The following is a 17,707-nucleotide window of genomic DNA, read 5'->3' as shown; positions in this document are numbered from 1 at the left end:
TAAAAGCTAAAGCAGTATATAAATACTACTACTAAAATAACACTGTTTGGTACTAATACCACTGATGGCTGATACTACTCAGATTCATACATGCTGATATGTGGCAACTTTGGATGCGATAGTCTGGAACAAAAGGATGTTTGTGTGAGGATAGACCGCCCTATCTGAGGTGGAGTACAGCATGTTATCAGTAGATTCATCCCTGCCCAGGCCGCCGCTCTGCTACAGACATATGCCAACATCAATATGAAACCAAAACCATGAATAAGAGACACTTTTATAAGGCAAAAAGTGCTTCTTAATTAATATATTAATATTATAATAGTAAATTCATTATTTTTTATATTTTTATAATAATAATTATTATTATTTCAATTAGATTTTTCCCCAAATCGTGCAGCCCTTCCATACTGGGCTGCGTTTCCCAAAAGCTTGAGCTAAGTTGATCGTAGAGAACACTGGTGGCAACGGTCTGCACGATCAACTTGGGCTCGCAATGATTTTGGGAAACGCAGCCCAGTTTGTTTCAGAAGGGGTCCAGTGACAGTGTTTCAGTTGTAAATGGAATAAGTTACAGCCCGACAGCTCTGTCAACAGTGACATTAATTTGAGCTCTATCATGTATGAGAAAAGTGCTCTAGTCCCTCAGAGCTCTTTCTCCCCTGTGACATCTTATCATGGCCTCTGCCACTGCATTCTCCAGCCATGAATCATGGCTCCACCTCACAAACTAACCGTTTCTTATTTATCCAGTACATATAGAAGGAGAGAGGGGGGGCTACCGCAGTTATAAAGCTGAATCTGGCTTCCTGCAGTACTGTGCAAGATCCACTGCTCTTTACTGCCTAAAAATAAAGCTGCCGACAGGTGATATTATGACAAATTACTTTATGACAAATGGACCTTTTGTCCTTGCAGCACTCAGTGGCAGAGGTTATCAAATCTGCAGATGCACCAGCCTCACACCCTACAGAAATAGTGCCTAAAGAGGACCAGCAATGATTAGCTGGGTTCTCAAACATAGTGAGCTGCCTCGCTGCCGACTGCCTATATAGGCAGCTTCCTCCTACCTAACCACAACATAACCTCACGAGCGACTGATTTGGAATTCTCTACATAGGCCACGAATCACACATATAGTGCTTCATACAGTAGAGCAACTTGAAATTGACTTCAGTACAGTAGTGATAATGGGGATACATGCTTGAGGGTTTGAATGTTTGAAAGTAAAGAATTTAAGACATACATATTAATTTTGTAACTTGTAGTGTAATAAAAAGAAGATCAAATATATATCTTTATCTAACAGTACAATTGTTAGTCTTTATATTTAGTTATAGAACAATAATTATTAATGTGTAAAATTATTTAATTATTAGATATCTAAGTGGGTACTTCAAGTAAATATTTTACAAATGGCTGACAAAAAAGTTTGGGAACCTTGGCGCTAACATAAAAATTCATAGCACACAAACACTGGGTAAAATAATTAATTTTTAATTGCACTGAATAATTTTTATCGGTACCTTTCAGGTTCAAAGTACTACTGTATGTAAAGTCAACATTTGTTTAGTCTTGACCACCATCTTGGATATATTTTTTCACCCATCGCAATTCTGAAATTGCCGCCTTTTTAGTATTAAATGAAACGTGTTTATTTTAAATCAACATGTATCTAGCCTAGTGTGTTATTATCTTATATTTCACTTGTTTATATGTGACCCTGGACCACAAAAGCAGTCTTATGGGTACATTTTTTTAAAATTGAGATTTATACATCATCTGAAAGCTGAATAAATAAGGATAGGATAATATTTGTCCGAGATACAACTATTTGAAAATCTGGAATCTGAGGGTGAAAAAAAATTAAAGTTGTCCATTTCTGTTGGCGATTGTGCTGTCACATATGCATTCTGAGATGCATTCTGTGTAGTCTGTGAAGAATTTGCCTTAGAATTTGGCTAAAGCTGGGTATCTTAGGAGGCATAATAAAGATGATTACCACAGGCCTTAAAATGCTGCCTATATGCATATAGGTTTTGAAATCATTTGCATGCATCCATCACTGAGGGTCACGAGTTTGTGTTTGCCCCACAGATGTGCCTGGTTGCCCATCCATGTACCATCACAATGAGGGCTACCCCAACCCACAGCACAACAGTGAAGGTAAGGACATCTAGAACATCCTGCTATGGTTTTAGAATGTACATTTCACACACTCGCAACACGTCAGGATTGGCCGGTACTGTGCGGTCACTGGCTAACCAGGCCAGAGGGGCCGTGTTTCTGTTGGCATGGACATTTGTTTCTCCCTTGCATAAAGAATTCCAGGGTAAATATTACTACTGGAAAAGACGAGTATTTTTCCTGGAGTGAAGAAAAATAATCCTTCTCTCCGCTCGCTGCATTTGCAGCACCATTTTGGGTATTTTCAGTTGTTAGCTGATCTCTGTAATGAGCCATTAGATACAGACAATTTTGTTCCTCGCTTCATAAGTGTACATAACTGAATAATAATAATAATCAAGAGTCCATGTTTCCCATTATAAGAATCCATAAATATAAATTGAAAAACAGTTACTGTATTCATAGATCTCAATTTGAAAAGTCAAACGGGAGAATGCTTGTTATTATTAATGACTGCCATTAATACATTAGCACAGTACAACTTATGTGGATCGTCTTTGTATCCACATTAAACCAGTGTACTAATTATTCCCTTGTCCTCTCCTCAGGCTACATGTTTGAAAATGATTCCCGCGTTGTTCCTGAGAAATTTGAAAGTAAGTCTCACTTGTCCACATTCTATTTTCTTACAACTAGTATTAATTTCAAATACAGATAGTCTCTTAAAATGCCAATCTCAGACAAGGAAATTATGTGATGTAATTAAAACAAAAATGAGAAATTAACTGTATACATGGGGTCCAAAAGTCTGAGACCACTACCGAAAATGCTTTCATTTTTTTCCATTAAAATTGTTTTCTTACCAGCATCACAATTAGAATGTAAAGTTGAATTAAAAAGTTAATATGAATTTGAATATTTCTTAGTATTTGGTTTGTCCCCCAGCACTCCATAAGTTTGTGTAAAACCTGATGATCATGTTCTCTAGCATTCAATGATCCAAAGCATCTGACCATATACAGTACAAAGAATCACATGATCACAGATTTGATTATTTTCTGAACTTGAAATAGTGCAGATTCCTAAATGTTTCTTATCAATTTTATCTCATAACATTTCTTCAATATTCTAAAACTTTGTTTATTGGGTTTAAATTAGATTCTCAATCTTAGATTTTCAATGTGCTCTCCAACGTTTGGACCACACTGTATGAATGTTTGCAATTTCAGTTCAAATCCTTATCACCATGTGTTTTATGTTCGATGAAACAGTTTTTAGATCTAAGTGTTATCTATAGGTGAATTAATGGACAATCTCTTTGCCTGTGTTCAGGTGAGGTGAAGCAGGAAGGGGGCGGTGTGTTTCGTGAGGGTGCCCCATATCAGCGCCGTGGCTCACTGCAGCTCTGGCAGTTTTTGGTAGCCCTCCTCGACGACCCCGGCAATGCGCACTTCATCGCATGGACCGGCCGTGGCATGGAATTTAAACTCATTGAGCCAGAGGAGGTAAACATAAGGCTTTTAAGAGTTATCAGGAGGCAAAATATGATTTTTCTCCAGAAAAGCAATTGATCATACAAAGATCTAAGAGGAAAATATGAATATTGTGTAGTTCAGATCAATTCAAATGCAGTGTTTATTCAGCTTTCTCAAACTGTACAGAGAATAAACAATGGGTTTCAGAGATTTGCTTGCGATCAGCTCACACTTCCCCAGGGTCTAAGAACACATCCACACAATGCCAGTTTTCCATTAGCTGCCATGCATTATTTACCCCACTTAACAGCATAGTGAAATAAAATGGAGAATGGCTCCATTACCAAATATTACAACCTTCCATTTTGCCGGAGTCTAAGCACACCGCAGTGGTCGAGACAAGAGCGTTAACCTCCTATTGTCTGTGGTCAGTAGACGGCTAAATGGCATGACTCAGCAAACTATCATGCAGAGATGCATCCATCAGTTCTGCTCAACTGTACGCATGAATCATTCATTACAACCAAAGTTTTACTGTCGCAATTAAAGCGTACAGTCAAACAATCAGTTCCTCAAATGTCAGCAGACCCACAAGTTTACTGGCCCAAGATGGAACCTTGAAATTTAGGATAAAGAAGTATTTCCTCTAGGTTTGACAACTAGCAGTTTGCGCTATGCGCCGTGTGGTGTTTTTGGTCAGTTTAGTGGTAACTTGGTTATATAAAGGGGAACTGCATTATTTTGTAGGGACTCGCCCTTCCTTCTCATAGTTCAGCTGTTGTACAGTCACCAAGGACCTCTTGTGCTCAGATCAAGGCACTGCAGGACAGTCCTTTCCTGCTCTTATGGTTTGTATTGTCTTATTTTGATACTCTAGGTGGCAAGACTCTGGGGGATGCAGAAGAACCGTCCAGCCATGAATTACGACAAACTGAGTCGCTCTTTGCGCTACTATTATGAGAAGGGAATTATGCAAAAGGTATTGTTGTTGCATCATCATATTTTATCGTTTCCTATGCCATTTTCCCCCCACTTCAATCCCCACATTGAGTTGAGACTGACTTTATATTTTGGATCACAGAGACCCGAATGATTTGCGTAAAACGAAAAATAATAATAGCCACATTTCTAAATTAGCCATTCAAATGTTCCTACATTTTCTGAAATGTATATTTCATTAAATAAAATAATGTTTCTTTTTGCCACCAGAGGAAACACACTGTACATTTCAAGTACAATATTATAAAATTAAATTAAATCTAGGTGTATACTTCTAAAGTATGGAAAATTCATTGCATTTATAAACTATACCCCAAATGTTTTTTTTTTGTGTGTGTGGAAGATCTCAGTTATAGTCATGAATAATGTATCAACCGGATACTTAAATGTTGTTATTAAGATTAAAAGGGGGTCCTAATTAGTATTACTTTTGATTATGAAATATTGAATTATTATTGTTAATAGTGTTAATTAATTACTCTTTTTTTCCCCCAGGTGGCGGGTGAGCGTTATGTTTACAAATTTGTGTGTGAGCCGGAAGCACTGATATCCTTGGCTTTTCCTGACAATCAGCGGCCAAGTCTGAAGGCAGAATTCGAGCGCTACGTCAATGAGGAGGACACGGTGCCGCTGTCTCACCTCGATGAGGGAGCGTCTTACCCTCCCGAAGCAGCTGCCACCAACATGGGCCCTCAGTCCTACTCCAAAGGCTACATGTACTAATGCCACCACGATATTCTCCCAAGTTCCCCATCCCAGTTTACTACCCGCTGCACCTATTGCACATGCCCACCCCATCCACTTGTATATAAGGCTATGTTTTTTTTTTGATTAAATTAATCTCATTAGGGACTCTGCATTCCTCTCACTTCTGAGGCCTATCTAATCTAAACACATTACGGTGGTTCAAGAGATTGCTTAATAAAGACCCAATATTACTACTATACCATGAGAACAGTCTCAGTTTCTTATGTTTGCAACAAATGCAAAATGCACAAAAAGTGTACCTGTGATTTTACTAGATAGAGAAACCAATTCACATTGGCTGTGCTCTTGAACATGTGAAACTCATGAAAACCATTCCAAGTTCATCTTTCGGCTATCGACTTCGGTCTTTCCATATATGGACAGCACGCTGCGAACGCGCAAAATGATTGACAAGCTGACTGAGACATATTCTGATTAGCTAAACGAAGAATCTCACCACATCCTTTTAAAGGAATTATTTCATTGATATCTTTCACAGAGAAGTTAAGTATAATTTTCCAAACAGTGTCATAAGTTCACCAACAGCATCATTGAATTACAGAAGCTTTGAATAGACAAATAGCCATGTTTACTTCTTTGTTCACAAATAAAAAAGGATTTTATTTTCAGGTGAATAGATTTTTATTCCTTGCAATAATGCAATTGTATTATTTTCTGTATTGTTGATCCAAAAGTGTAAATGAAAGTCAAGGCTTCTCTAATTAAATCAAATGTTATTCACTTTTTCCCCATAATCCAATCCAGGTTTTATCATTTATTTTACCATTTAATTTGTTTAAATGTGAACTATACAACAGTCACTTTTATTAGGTACACTTGTTCAACTGCACGCTAATGCAAACATCTAAATCAGCCAATCACATAGCAGCAACTTTAATGTTGACATGGGCAAGAACATCTGCTGAAGGTCAATCCAAACATTGATTTAAGTGACTTTGAATATGGCATTGTTGTTGGTGCCAGTCGGGCTGATCTGCTGGGGGTTTTACGCACAACCATCTCTAGGTTTACAGAGAATGGCCCAAAAAAAGAGAAAATATGGCCTCCACAGTCACCAGATCTCAGTCCAATAGAGCAGCTTTGGGATGAAGTGGAATGGGAGATTTGCATCATGGATGTGCAGCCGACAACTGCAAGCAACTGTGTGATGCTTTCATGTCAGTATGGACAAATCTCAGAGGAATGTTTCCAGCACCTTGTTGAATCTATGCCAGGGAAAATTAAGGCAGTTCCAAAGGCAAAAGTTGGTCCAACTCTGTACTAGGAAGGTGTACCTAAAAAAAAGTGGCCGATGAGTGTATCTACATGCAATAGACATCAACATTAGAAGCTCACCAAAAACAGAAACAACTCAAATGACCTTTTGAAAAAGGACAGTTTAATTTGACATCAAAACGACTCCAAGATATTACATAACATAAGCTGTAACCATATCAAAAACTGCAGGACATTTCCACCCCCCATCGTTTCCTCTAATAAAAGAGCTATAATACAAAATCTCCACTGTGATCCGATACACTGATCCTGTGCGGAGTTGGTAATTTAAACATTAAAACAGAAGAGAGGACCCAAAAAAGGATGAGATTGGTGTGTGATAAAGTGGTCTTAACATCCTGTTCACTTGTACATGACCAGACCTCTGCAGAGGAACTAACTGAATTAATGAAAACCCTTTCCCTTGCAGCACTTTATTTAACATCAACTGACCAGACGGACGTGCCATCCACACATTCTGCCACACACATGGGTCGTCCCGAGAGCCTGGACGAAAAGGAGATGTACTTTGAAAATGCAAATATTAACGGTCTGTTTTGTTGAGGAGACAGTGATGTAAAATTGGCTGGACTTTTTATTTAATATTTTGCTCCTTTTTCTTTCTTTCTTTAATTTTTAAAATACAAAGAACCCCAAGACTCAAAGTAGAGATAATTATAACCACCGAGCCATATGAGAAACATACAGAAGAAACATAAAATTAAATGCTTCTGATTTAAAGCAAAAAAAAAAAGTGAAAGCAGAAAAATCAGGCCAGGTTTCATTTTTGAGGGAATGTCTTCGTTAAAATCAAACATGTGGTTTGACAGCAGTGGAAAGGATCTCATCTTTGAAAATAGGGAACCTCATGTTCTTTAAGAACATTTTTTAGCTTCTGTCCATGTTATCCTCCACTCTGCCAACAACAAAAAAATGATGTTTTGTTGAGCAGCAGCATCACACACTCGCAGTCTATGAGAACCTTGTGAGAAGCTTCTAGCGTCGTCTGAAGGCTCTGGAGATTCTCCAGGCATTTGGTTCCTCATAGCGGTTGTAAAGGGGCTCCAACCGCTGCTGTTTCTTCTGCTTGCTGAGGCGTGTGGGATCAGACACTTTGAAGAAAGCTGGAGCGAACTCTACAAGCCACCTCGGGTCAATGGTGGTCACCTCCCTCATGTACTCCTTAGTGGTCAGCACAAGCTCATGGTACACCACCCTGAGGAGAAGAAGAGAGTGAAACCAGCTTTAGTACAAGCAACATTGAGATTAGTTTGGTGGTTAATACAATAAGAATGTCGTTTTGGTACATACCATTCTGGTTGGCGATTGAACAGTGCGCTGGAGGGGTGGATGTAGACCACCTGCTGGTCTATGAGGGTCCTGTAACCTTCTTGAGGGTCCTTTTTGGCTGCATTCCGGAAGAAACCACTGCATATGGCCTTCTGTACACGCACTGTGGCCTTACCACAAGATACCACATCCAGCTTGTGCCTGAAGTCAACATGCAGTATTGTATAATTATTAACAAAATGTATAATTATGGAGTGTAAAAGCCCGTTCATACCAAGGACGATAACTATATCTATAGTTATAATATCTAATTCTATGTGAATAGGGAAGTCCACACCACAACTATAACAATAACAACACAGAGGAACAATATGGTTTAATGGGGCCGGTTGCATAAACTGCTAAGACTAGTCAATTTAGTTTAAGTTAATCTATTTTTAAGGCTGGTCATAGGTTGATATTGGTGTGAATACTAATATAGTTATCTTTATAGTAGTCATTCCTGGTGTGAACGCGTCTTAAGACTTACAGTGCAAAGTAAGCCTGCATAACATTAGATATTCTCTGACCCTCACCTGTCCATGATGCCCAGCATCTGTTTGCGGATGTCCTGTGCACGGCGGAGAGAGCGCGCCTGGATAAAGTTTTCGTAGCACCAGGGGTTGGAAAACTTGTTGTTCTTCCAGGAGTTGTAGACAGCCAACAAAGTCAGGTGGTCCCCCTCAGGCTGGTGAAACTTAGCCTTCTTCTGGTCTGCCAGAGCTTGTTTGTCCTGACATTTAGAATAAAATCATGCTTAATATCTTCAAGATCAGTCTACTTGGATACCTAAAACTTTACTTAATGATGTAACTGTTCTTAGCCACTCCTTGACCTTGATCATAGATCTGGTAACGTGTGTGGGCTAAAGAAGTACCTTTGGCCTGTAGAAGACATTCTGTACTGAGAGCATTGACACAATGGTAAGCATCTCTTCGCTGCAGCCAAGATGGACGGACATGATCAACATCTTACAAAGCATGGGCTCCAGAGGAAACTCAGCCATCTGATAGGAACAGTGACAAGAAACTTAATACTTTATTCTGCATATGCAAATTGAGCAGCTACATTCGAAGCCTAGATACGAGCACATTCCCAAATTTAAACAAAGATGACATGTACACACTTACTCTACGACCGAGTCGCGTGAGCAGACCTTCGTCATCCAGCGCTCCCAGAGTGTACAGCTGCTCCATGGCTGTGATGAGTGTCTCCATAGGTGGAGCATCCATGAAATCAAATGACAACAGGTCATTGATGCCCATTGCCTGATTGAAGGAAAATAAAATGTTATGTTAAAATGCATAAAATATAACATTAGAGATACACTGATAATGTATTACGTATTATTATCCTGCATTAAGGTAAATTCACACCGCACTAACAGCGACAGACACTTTGTCGGATCAGTGCGTTACCCTTGTCAGAGTCTTTTGCCATCTGTCGGATCTTGTTTTCGCATATTGAACATGTTGAATTAGCCTTAAAATGTCTGAGAAGAGACATGCTGTAAACTGGTGACTGTTGGCGTGTGAATTGGTCTTCAGAGATTTATTGGTAAATATTGGATACACAATCATCCACTATTGCCTATTTACATTTATTAATTTATCAGACACTTTTATCAAAAGCAGCAATGTACATTTATTTAACTGTGCATGTTAAATTGTTACATTTAGATCATTTTTGTGTCATCTAGCACTCACTTAAAAAGTTATCGTTTTCTTTCATCTATGAACACTAATATTTAATGATCTTAATGAATATCCATTCCAATTCCCAATCCATTTTTTTCATACATATAATTCTATGATGCCTAAATTGTAGCATTTAAACTAATTTATTTTATTTCTCTCAATTCTTGTATGTTTTTAAATAATTTTTTAATTACCTTTATCTGCTAGACTTTTATCTGAATCTGTCATGAATTTAATCTTTAAAAAATAAAACAAGATTGTACCTTAAGAGACAGTACAGTGCTGGCCAAGTTAGTTCTCTGAATCTCAGGTACGTTGGTGGTGAGCATCTCATCTCTGTAGGCGCGCTCTGTGTAGAGTCTGTAGGTCTTGCCAGGGCCTGTTCTACCAGCTCTGCCCGCTCGCTGCTTGGCCTGGGCCTACGGACCACACGAATGAGGTTTAGGAGTCAAAGTGTACTAACAACGTATGCTGTGTGTAGTCTGGGTCATTAGAAATTAATGTTACCTGGGAGATGGGGGTAACAACTAGCTGATCAATACCAGTTTTGGAGTTATAAACCTTCTGCTTGACAAAACCTGGATCCACCACATAGTAGATCCCATCAATTGTCAAAGAAGTCTCTGCAATGTTAGTAGCAATGACCACCTGAAAAAAACAGCAGAATGTTTGTTAAGGTGTATACAGTGATTTAAATTGTAAAGGTACATTTGATTTGACATGTCAGAGGTGACCAGAGAGAGGAGAAAGCCTGAATGGTACCTTTCTACTTCCAGGTGGTGCTGGGTCAAAGATCCTGGTCTGCATTTCACTGGGCAGGGCAGAGTAGACTGGGAGGATGATCAGCTCTGGGACATCAGGACCGAGAGATTTCATTCGTTCGTATAGGATCTCACAAGCAGTGTCGATCTCCTCCTGACCCGTCAGGAACACCAAGATGTCACCTGTACAGTAAATCATTTTAATTATAGGAAGCTCATTTCCACAGGCACCTACAGGTTCTTCTGTGCGCAACTGTGTGCAAAATGTTACCTGGAGGCTCAGTGAGGTGGATCTGCATGACCGTGATCAGGCTGGCATCCAGATAGTCAGTCTCAGGTTCTTTAGTGTACAAAACCTCCACTGGATATGTACGACCAGGGATAGTAAAAATAGGTGCTTCATAAAAGTACTGTGAGAATTTCACAGCATCCAGCGTGGCAGATGTCACAATGAGCTTCATGTCAGTTCGTTTCTGTACAGTCTAAATAACACAAGAACAAGACACTATTACATATGCCCCATAAAGAGATGGTAAAATAGTGAATAGCACCTCATTTTATCACTTTCACACCTTTAACCCATATAGATGAGTACAAAGCAGCAACAGTGTTAAAATCTTTAAGAACAGATATTAAATCAATGCAAATTTTATTGCATTAATTTACTTTTAATACACTTTAAAGGAGTACAAAACATTTTAATTATTCTCAATTTTTAATAAATAATATTTGAAATAATACATATTTTAATGTTTTTGAAAGAAGTTTTATGCTCTAAAGAAGACTGCATGAATTGATACAGTAAAAACAGCAGTATTGCAAAATATTAAAATAGAAAACAGTTATTTTTAAATTTGTAATGTTTTAATGTAATGAATTCCTGTGATGACAATGCTGAATTTCCTAGTCTTCAGTGTCACATGATTTCTAATCTATAATAATCAGAAAATATTTATCAGAAACCACACATTTTTTTTTTAGTATTATTTGATAAATAGAAAGTTCAAAACAACAGCATTTATTTTAAATTAAATAGACATTATTTGTATCAATGTTAAAGTCTTCACTCACAGTCACTTTTGATCAATTAATGCATCCTTGCTGATTTCAAAGTATTAATTTCTTTAAAAAAAATAAAAATCTTGACCCAAAACTTTTGAAAGGCAGTGTATGTTACTGAACATTGACCTTGACAGGCAGGGACTGTGTGAACAAAACCTCAATTTGTGAACTGTACCTTCTTGAGCAGGCCAAAGAGCACGTCTGTGTGAATAGTTCTCTCGTGGGCCTCATCCAGCATAATGATGGCATACTGGCCCAGATCAGGGTCAATCAGACACTCTCTTAACAGCATACCGTCCGTCATGTACTTAATCACAGTCTCGGGACTTGTGCAGTCCTCAAAACGGATGGTGTAGCCAACCTGCACAGTCACAGAAAGAGATTAGGGCTCCGTTTCAAAAGCTATGGTGAAATGTTAGATCATTGTTATCTATATCATGAAAATAAATGTAAGAAAGCATCTACCTCTTGACCTAAACAGCAACCGTACTCCTCCGACACTCTTTTAGCCACAGACATGGCTGCCACTCTTCTGGGTTGTGTGCACCCGATCTTCCCCCGTGTGGTGTATCCTGCCTCTGCCAGGTACTGAGTGATCTGAGTGGTCTTTCCTGAGCCAGTCTCCCCAATTACGATCAGAATCTGGTTGTCATGGACAGCCTGTAAAAACACATTGGTTTAATTTATGAACACAACTAGACTGAAATATACATATCAGAATTAATATACATTAGGGATGTCCCGAGCAGATCTCAAGGATCGGTATTGGGGCCGATTAAGCTTTTTTTTTTTTTACAAAAGGCTATTCTAACATCCTTTTTTTAAAAACATTTGCGCTTCTGGCCATGAGAAACTCTCGGCACATCCCTGTATACATTGGATTGGTTTAATTAACTTTAATGTACTTGAAGTGTGTGCCAGGCACTGGGAAAATACAAGTATTAGATCTGGACAGATATTCAAAATTCAGTGACTCTGATCAGATCATATACATATACAAGTCACACCTGAATGAGCTGCTCTTTCAGCTTGTAGATGGGAAGGCTCTCTCTTTGCTCGAGGATAGAAAGTTGAGTCTTTTTTCCATAGGAGGCCTTGTTACCGCCAAAGGCATGTTTCTTCCATTCTGGGATATCGTTGGGCATCATACCTATGCCCCGCATGTTGGCAGCTATCTGCCTGCCGTCAACTGTATGGATGGTGAGCATGTGAAGACAGGAAGAAGCATTTGTTATAGATGCACAAAGATGATAACAGACTTGAGCTCATATAAGGCCAGAGGGCATATGAGCAGCAGAGATGGGCTTTTTATGTGCAAGCCTGCTTCGATTGCAGACATCAGGAAATCAGATGGCCATCTACCAACTCACTAAACTACCGTATGGACGAATAGGAAGGAAGTTTATCTGGAGTGATCAGTGTCTTAACTTTGTTCTTTTTTTTTTTTTTACTACTGGAGGACATGGAGCACTAAACATGCATATATTTACTCATACAATCCTACATCACTTTATAAGTTATCAGACTATTTAATTTTCTAGTCTTCAATTGCTACTACCATTCCATGCAGTTTTGGAGTTGTAGTGTGTTCTAATCAAAATTAATCTAGAAGATGATGAATAAAAAACAAAATTGCAAGGCTACTCAGAGTTGCAGGTGTTTGATTGTCAACAATGAAGTCTTTAAATTATGTATTTGTGCTTATGTATCATTTGAATTCTATTTTATTAAATGTAAACTGTATTTTATTTTACAGTTTTATTGTATCATTGTTTTTTTTAAATCTGGGTAATATAATTGCAGATTTTTAACTTGTTGTGAATGTGAAATATCTGTGCACTTGATATTCTGTGTGGAAAAATCCAATAAAAAATAAAAAGTAATATTTATCATTAAAAAGTATTTGCAGGACATCGTACACCTGCATCCAAGTTGGAAGCGTGGCTTGAAGTGTCATTCTATTGCACTTTTCTGAGTAGATAAACATTTTGACCTCCTGAGTTGAAGAGTACAACATCATTTCTTAATTCAGATGCTTGGAATATGTCTGAATGTCTTACCGTCGGGCAGTGGGTCAACCCAGTGTTTATTAAGACCCATAGGGATTGAGTCCATCTCAGCCTCCCGCTGGGCCTGTTTCACCTCCCGTCGCTCTTTGGCCAGGGCGCTCTGCATCATAGCTGCTTGAGAGAGAGATCCGTCGGGGTTCTGACAGAAAACAAAAAAGTCACGGGATATATCTACTTCAGTGAAACCAATAACTTTCTTGGCACCAGGCAGCTGTAAAGTGAGAGTACATGAGTTTTGACCTACCTTGACAATCTTGACAGGACTCATATCCATGCTCTGTTTGGTGTGTCCCCGCAGGAACGGAGGCTCCTCTTCTACCAGCTCAATCTCCAAATCCTCATCTGACAGACAAACCACAACACAGACAAAGTATGAGGTGACTGTTCAGGCAGCTAGAAGCGACTTATTGTGATAGGCTCCCAAAGGAAGTAGGAATTTATTTATCGGAAAATGTTGGGTTAAACAAAGGTGAATGCAACTCATACCCTCCTCATCATCTACTTTAGGCAGAATTCCTGTCTCTTCATCAAAGTCTGGGAATTCCTCCTTAGACAACACATTGGCAGCAATCATCTAAGAACAAACAGATCAAGAAGTAGATTAAAATATGAACATAAAGAAAAACAAATGTTAAAACAGTGGATCAATTCAATTTCGCATTAAAGATGTCCATGCACCTGCTTGATTTCCCATTTCTCCGGATCTGAGATCTTGGTCAGTCTTTTGCGTTCCAACGTGTCATCCTCTACCTCTGGAGCATGGCCCAGGTTGAGGTTAGTGGGTCTATCAGGATTTCTCATAGCTGACTCTTCCTGACCGTCTCCACCCATATTTCTCCTCCTGTTAGGGTTCAGGTCTTCGCCAGTGTCCTGGTCAACATCCTAGTAAAAGCAAACCCAACAAAAATCAGTACACATAAGCACAACGATTAGTCAATAAAAAAATAAATACAGGTTGAACACATAACATCTTATTATAAATCCAAGATCTAACCAACATTTATAGTCAAATATGTATACAGTAGAGTGTATTAAAAGTGGCTATTGAAAGTGCTTCCATTAAAAAAAATTCTGATTTAACAATATATTTCTATATTGCAATAATTATGATCAAAACTTGCAATAATTGCTGCATGTTTTTGTATTATCTAAGAACAGTATATTCTGACAAATGGTCATCACTTTGACAGTCACCTCTGATAACAGATCACTCTATAAATTGTAATGTAGAGACACAGGCATTTTCTGTAAAGCTACTTTGAAACTATAAGCATTGTGAAAAGAGCTATACAAATAAATGTACATTTAATTGAACTACAATAATAATAATAGTAACAACAATTATTATTATATACCAATTTAAACATACATTTATTTTTGTTGCCCAGAAATAGACATGCAAGATATAACAATTTTTTTGTATACAGTGTGATCTAAAAGTCAAGGACAACAATTTATTATTATTAAACACCATATTCATATATTAACTTTTGTTTAGTCGCCCAAAAATTGCAGAATCTAAAAACAAGTTATTATTGAATTTTCCACCACAGAATAACAAATCTATAAATTTAATGTACAAATTAAATTAATAAAATGTGAATTTTAACCAGTTGTGATTTATTATTGCTTGTTTAATTGGTGACTTTTGAACCTCAAACCATGCAGACCCGTTCTCTCTCATGACTTCCATAAAGACATTCACTCACCTTCATACTGAGACTTGTTTTGGATCCGGTGAAGGACAACACCTTGATTTTGACCCTTTGACCTTTGCTGACCACATCTGCCACATTTGCCACCCGGCCTTCTCTCCTGAGCTCAGAAATATGGACCAAGCCTTCCCAACGTTTCCTATATGAAAGGAGGATTAGAGAATAATAAAAAAAAAAGCTAATTCTAAAGATTACATTTACAAACTAAAGCATACATTGTAACGCCCACATCAAATTCAGTAACCTTAATAGTAAATTCACTGAATCTCAAACATACCTGAGTCCCTCCAACTGCACAAAGCAGCCAAACTGCATGATACTGGTGACTTTGCCATTGTAGATATCCCCCACAGACGGCTCCTCCGGTGGGGGCCGGTCCACATGTTTGTCCTTCCACCGGTCTGAGCCTTTGTCTTTGTCTTTTTCTTTGTCTCTGTCTACCCGTGCGGGACTCCTGGACTTGCTGCGAGAGTGCCAGCGGCTTCTACGCTTCCTTCTGTCCCTCTCATTAGAGCGAGATCTAGAACGAGAGCGATGTCGTCTCCTCCTGTCCCTGTCTCGATCTCTGTCTCTATCTCTATCCCTGCTCCAGCTTCTGCTTCTGCTCCTCCGCTTCTTCTTGCTGCTGGTTTCAGATCTAAGATGGATGATACGTACATATTAAAAGGCGATACTATGATGCAGTAAGGAATGGTATTTATTTTATGCTAGAGCAGGTCCTCACCTGTGTTTACTGCTGCTAGGTTCTGGTCCACTAATACTGGGCATAAACATCTCTAACTCTTTCATGGCATCAGCAGCAACTTTCACGTCATCATCATCCAGCATAGACTAGTTTGAAGAAAAGATAGTTTATGACACATAAGTGGCTGGCTACTGTTGATTACTTTGATTTTTATTGTTTTTGAAAGTCATCTCTTCTGCTCACCAAAGCTGAACTTATTTGAACAAAACAAAAAACAGTAACACTGCATTTTTTGACACCAAAGACTAAAGGAATTGAATAAACTAAATTTTCACAATTATATTAAAATAGACAGCAGCCATTTTAAATTGCAAAAATATTTTACCGTATTTCTTATCAAATAAAAGCAGCCTTGGCGAGCATTAAAAGCTTCTTTCAAATTAAATATTTAAATAATTACCCTGGGAATAAGATTGTCAGGTCTGCACAGAGCTGGAAAGAGCTCTTTCAGCTTGTCCTTTTCACCCTTTGGCTTAGCCTCAGGATATGAAGCTGTACAATAATAATAATAAAAACACATCATAAAAGTATTATCAGGAGGAGAGATGGAAATATGGCACTATGTGATGAAATGTGCTGCATGCTGGACATGAAGATGTTGTTCAAATCAAAATGAACTGGGCTGCATTTCTCAAAAGCATTGTAAGCCTAAGTAGATCGTATAACCATTGGCACTATGATCAATTTAGTTCACAACGCTTTTAAGAAAAGCATCCCTTATTTATGTATGGACTAAAATATCCTGAATATTCTTACCTTTACTTGCAGATGCTTTTGGAGGAGGACGCATGGTTTGAATGAGACGCAGCAAATTGCTGACAAGTGAATCCTAAAAGACAGAGTGTGTTAGATATTCCTAAAACTGCAACAATAAAACCACACGACACTGAAGGAACAAAGATAGAGATTGCAAAAAAAAAAATCTTACTGTGAAATCGGCTCCATTTTTAACCAGCACTGTTTTAAAACCATCAAAAGTTGGATTTTTCTCAGCAAGACTGATTACAAACTCAGCTGAAAAACACAACAACCAGCAGACTGTTACTACACGTGAATTGTAAAGCTGCAGCCAGAGAACATGCGTCTGTTTTTAACATTGGTCAATATTTTTTTTACTTATCAGCCCCTTACCAAAAATGACCACGGTAATCATAGTCTTAGCCAAAAAATAAGTTATTACAGTACGTTAATTGTTGCCTTTTAACATTTTACAAATAACGTTAACTCCATAGTAAGGAAGACGGTTAACGTTATATTTCCAAATACACAACAGGCTCTAACGTTACTAAGTTACATAATAAATGGGACCACGTTGCTGACAGTAACCAGCCTTTCTTTTAATTATAAAAGATCCGATTCTAGATAAACTAAACGTGTAACATAATTGGGGAACTGAATATAATTTAATAACATAACTGTCCATTCCAGTTAAATGACGCACAAGCACTGAATAGCGTACATGTAGAAAAAGAGGCTAACGTTAACCAGCTAACGTTAGTTACGAGTTACTTAAAACGTAACACAGTGTCGTGTCGTCTAATTTCTGAACTCACCAAGGTCCTTATCGCTGATTCCTAAATGGTTGTCAAGTTCGGTACAAACTTTAGACACCAAAGACAAATATTCGAGTTTTTTAAGCTCATCATCTCCGATCTCTGCCATCTTCAGCAATGTTGTTTTTTCTTTCACCGGAAGAAAGTGGCAAC

General features: G+C 38.2%; 2 protein-coding genes across 3 annotated transcripts in view; one reads left to right on the top strand and one right to left on the bottom strand.

Moving 5' to 3' along the window:
• etv4 (ETS variant transcription factor 4) overlaps positions 1–6,106 on the top strand; it is a 25,848-nt gene extending 19,742 nt beyond the window's left edge. For both annotated transcript variants that reach the window (XM_079594787.1, XM_079594788.1), the window contains exons 8-12: positions 2,098–2,166; positions 2,736–2,783; positions 3,460–3,632; positions 4,480–4,581; positions 5,097–6,106. In XM_079594787.1, the coding sequence (XP_079450913.1) occupies positions 2,098–2,166; positions 2,736–2,783; positions 3,460–3,632; positions 4,480–4,581; positions 5,097–5,324 (620 nt within the window). In that variant the 3' untranslated portion in view covers positions 5,325–6,106. The remainder of the gene's footprint in view (positions 1–2,097; positions 2,167–2,735; positions 2,784–3,459; positions 3,633–4,479; positions 4,582–5,096) is intronic.
• dhx8 (DEAH (Asp-Glu-Ala-His) box polypeptide 8) lies at positions 5,953–17,707 on the bottom strand. Its single transcript, XM_079594786.1, has 23 exons — positions 17,555–17,707; positions 16,930–17,015; positions 16,758–16,830; positions 16,402–16,493; positions 15,981–16,087; positions 15,534–15,893; positions 15,251–15,395; positions 14,220–14,423; positions 14,028–14,115; positions 13,786–13,883; positions 13,533–13,680; positions 12,480–12,661; positions 11,938–12,132; positions 11,648–11,833; positions 10,682–10,892; positions 10,412–10,593; positions 10,157–10,297; positions 9,913–10,068; positions 9,083–9,220; positions 8,830–8,958; positions 8,489–8,685; positions 7,935–8,114; positions 5,953–7,839 (listed from the first exon to the last, which is right to left on the bottom strand). The coding sequence occupies exons 1-23, from the start codon at positions 17,661–17,663 to the stop codon at positions 7,620–7,622; spliced, it is 3,627 nt and encodes a 1,208-aa protein (XP_079450912.1). The 5' UTR covers positions 17,664–17,707; the 3' UTR covers positions 5,953–7,619.

Source organism: Phoxinus phoxinus (genome assembly GCF_949152265.1).
Source record: "Phoxinus phoxinus genome assembly, chromosome: 21".
Lineage (NCBI taxonomy): Eukaryota > Metazoa > Chordata > Actinopteri > Cypriniformes > Leuciscidae > Phoxinus > Phoxinus phoxinus.
This window is presented reverse-complemented; position numbering and strand designations above follow the sequence as displayed.

Bases quoted from the DNA above. Each gene is read 5' to 3' on its own strand.
- dhx8 (XM_079594786.1), bottom strand. From the start codon at position 17,663: ATGGCAGAGATCGGAGATGATGAGCTTAAAAAACTCGAATATTTGTCT. The intron at 15,396-15,533 runs GTATGTTTGAGA...CCTTTCATATAG, and splicing joins GTGCAGTTGGAGGGACTCAG to GAAACGTTGGGAAGGCTTGG. The intron at 14,116-14,219 runs GTGCATGGACAT...GTTTGTTCTTAG, and splicing joins AGAAATGGGAAATCAAGCAG to ATGATTGCTGCCAATGTGTT.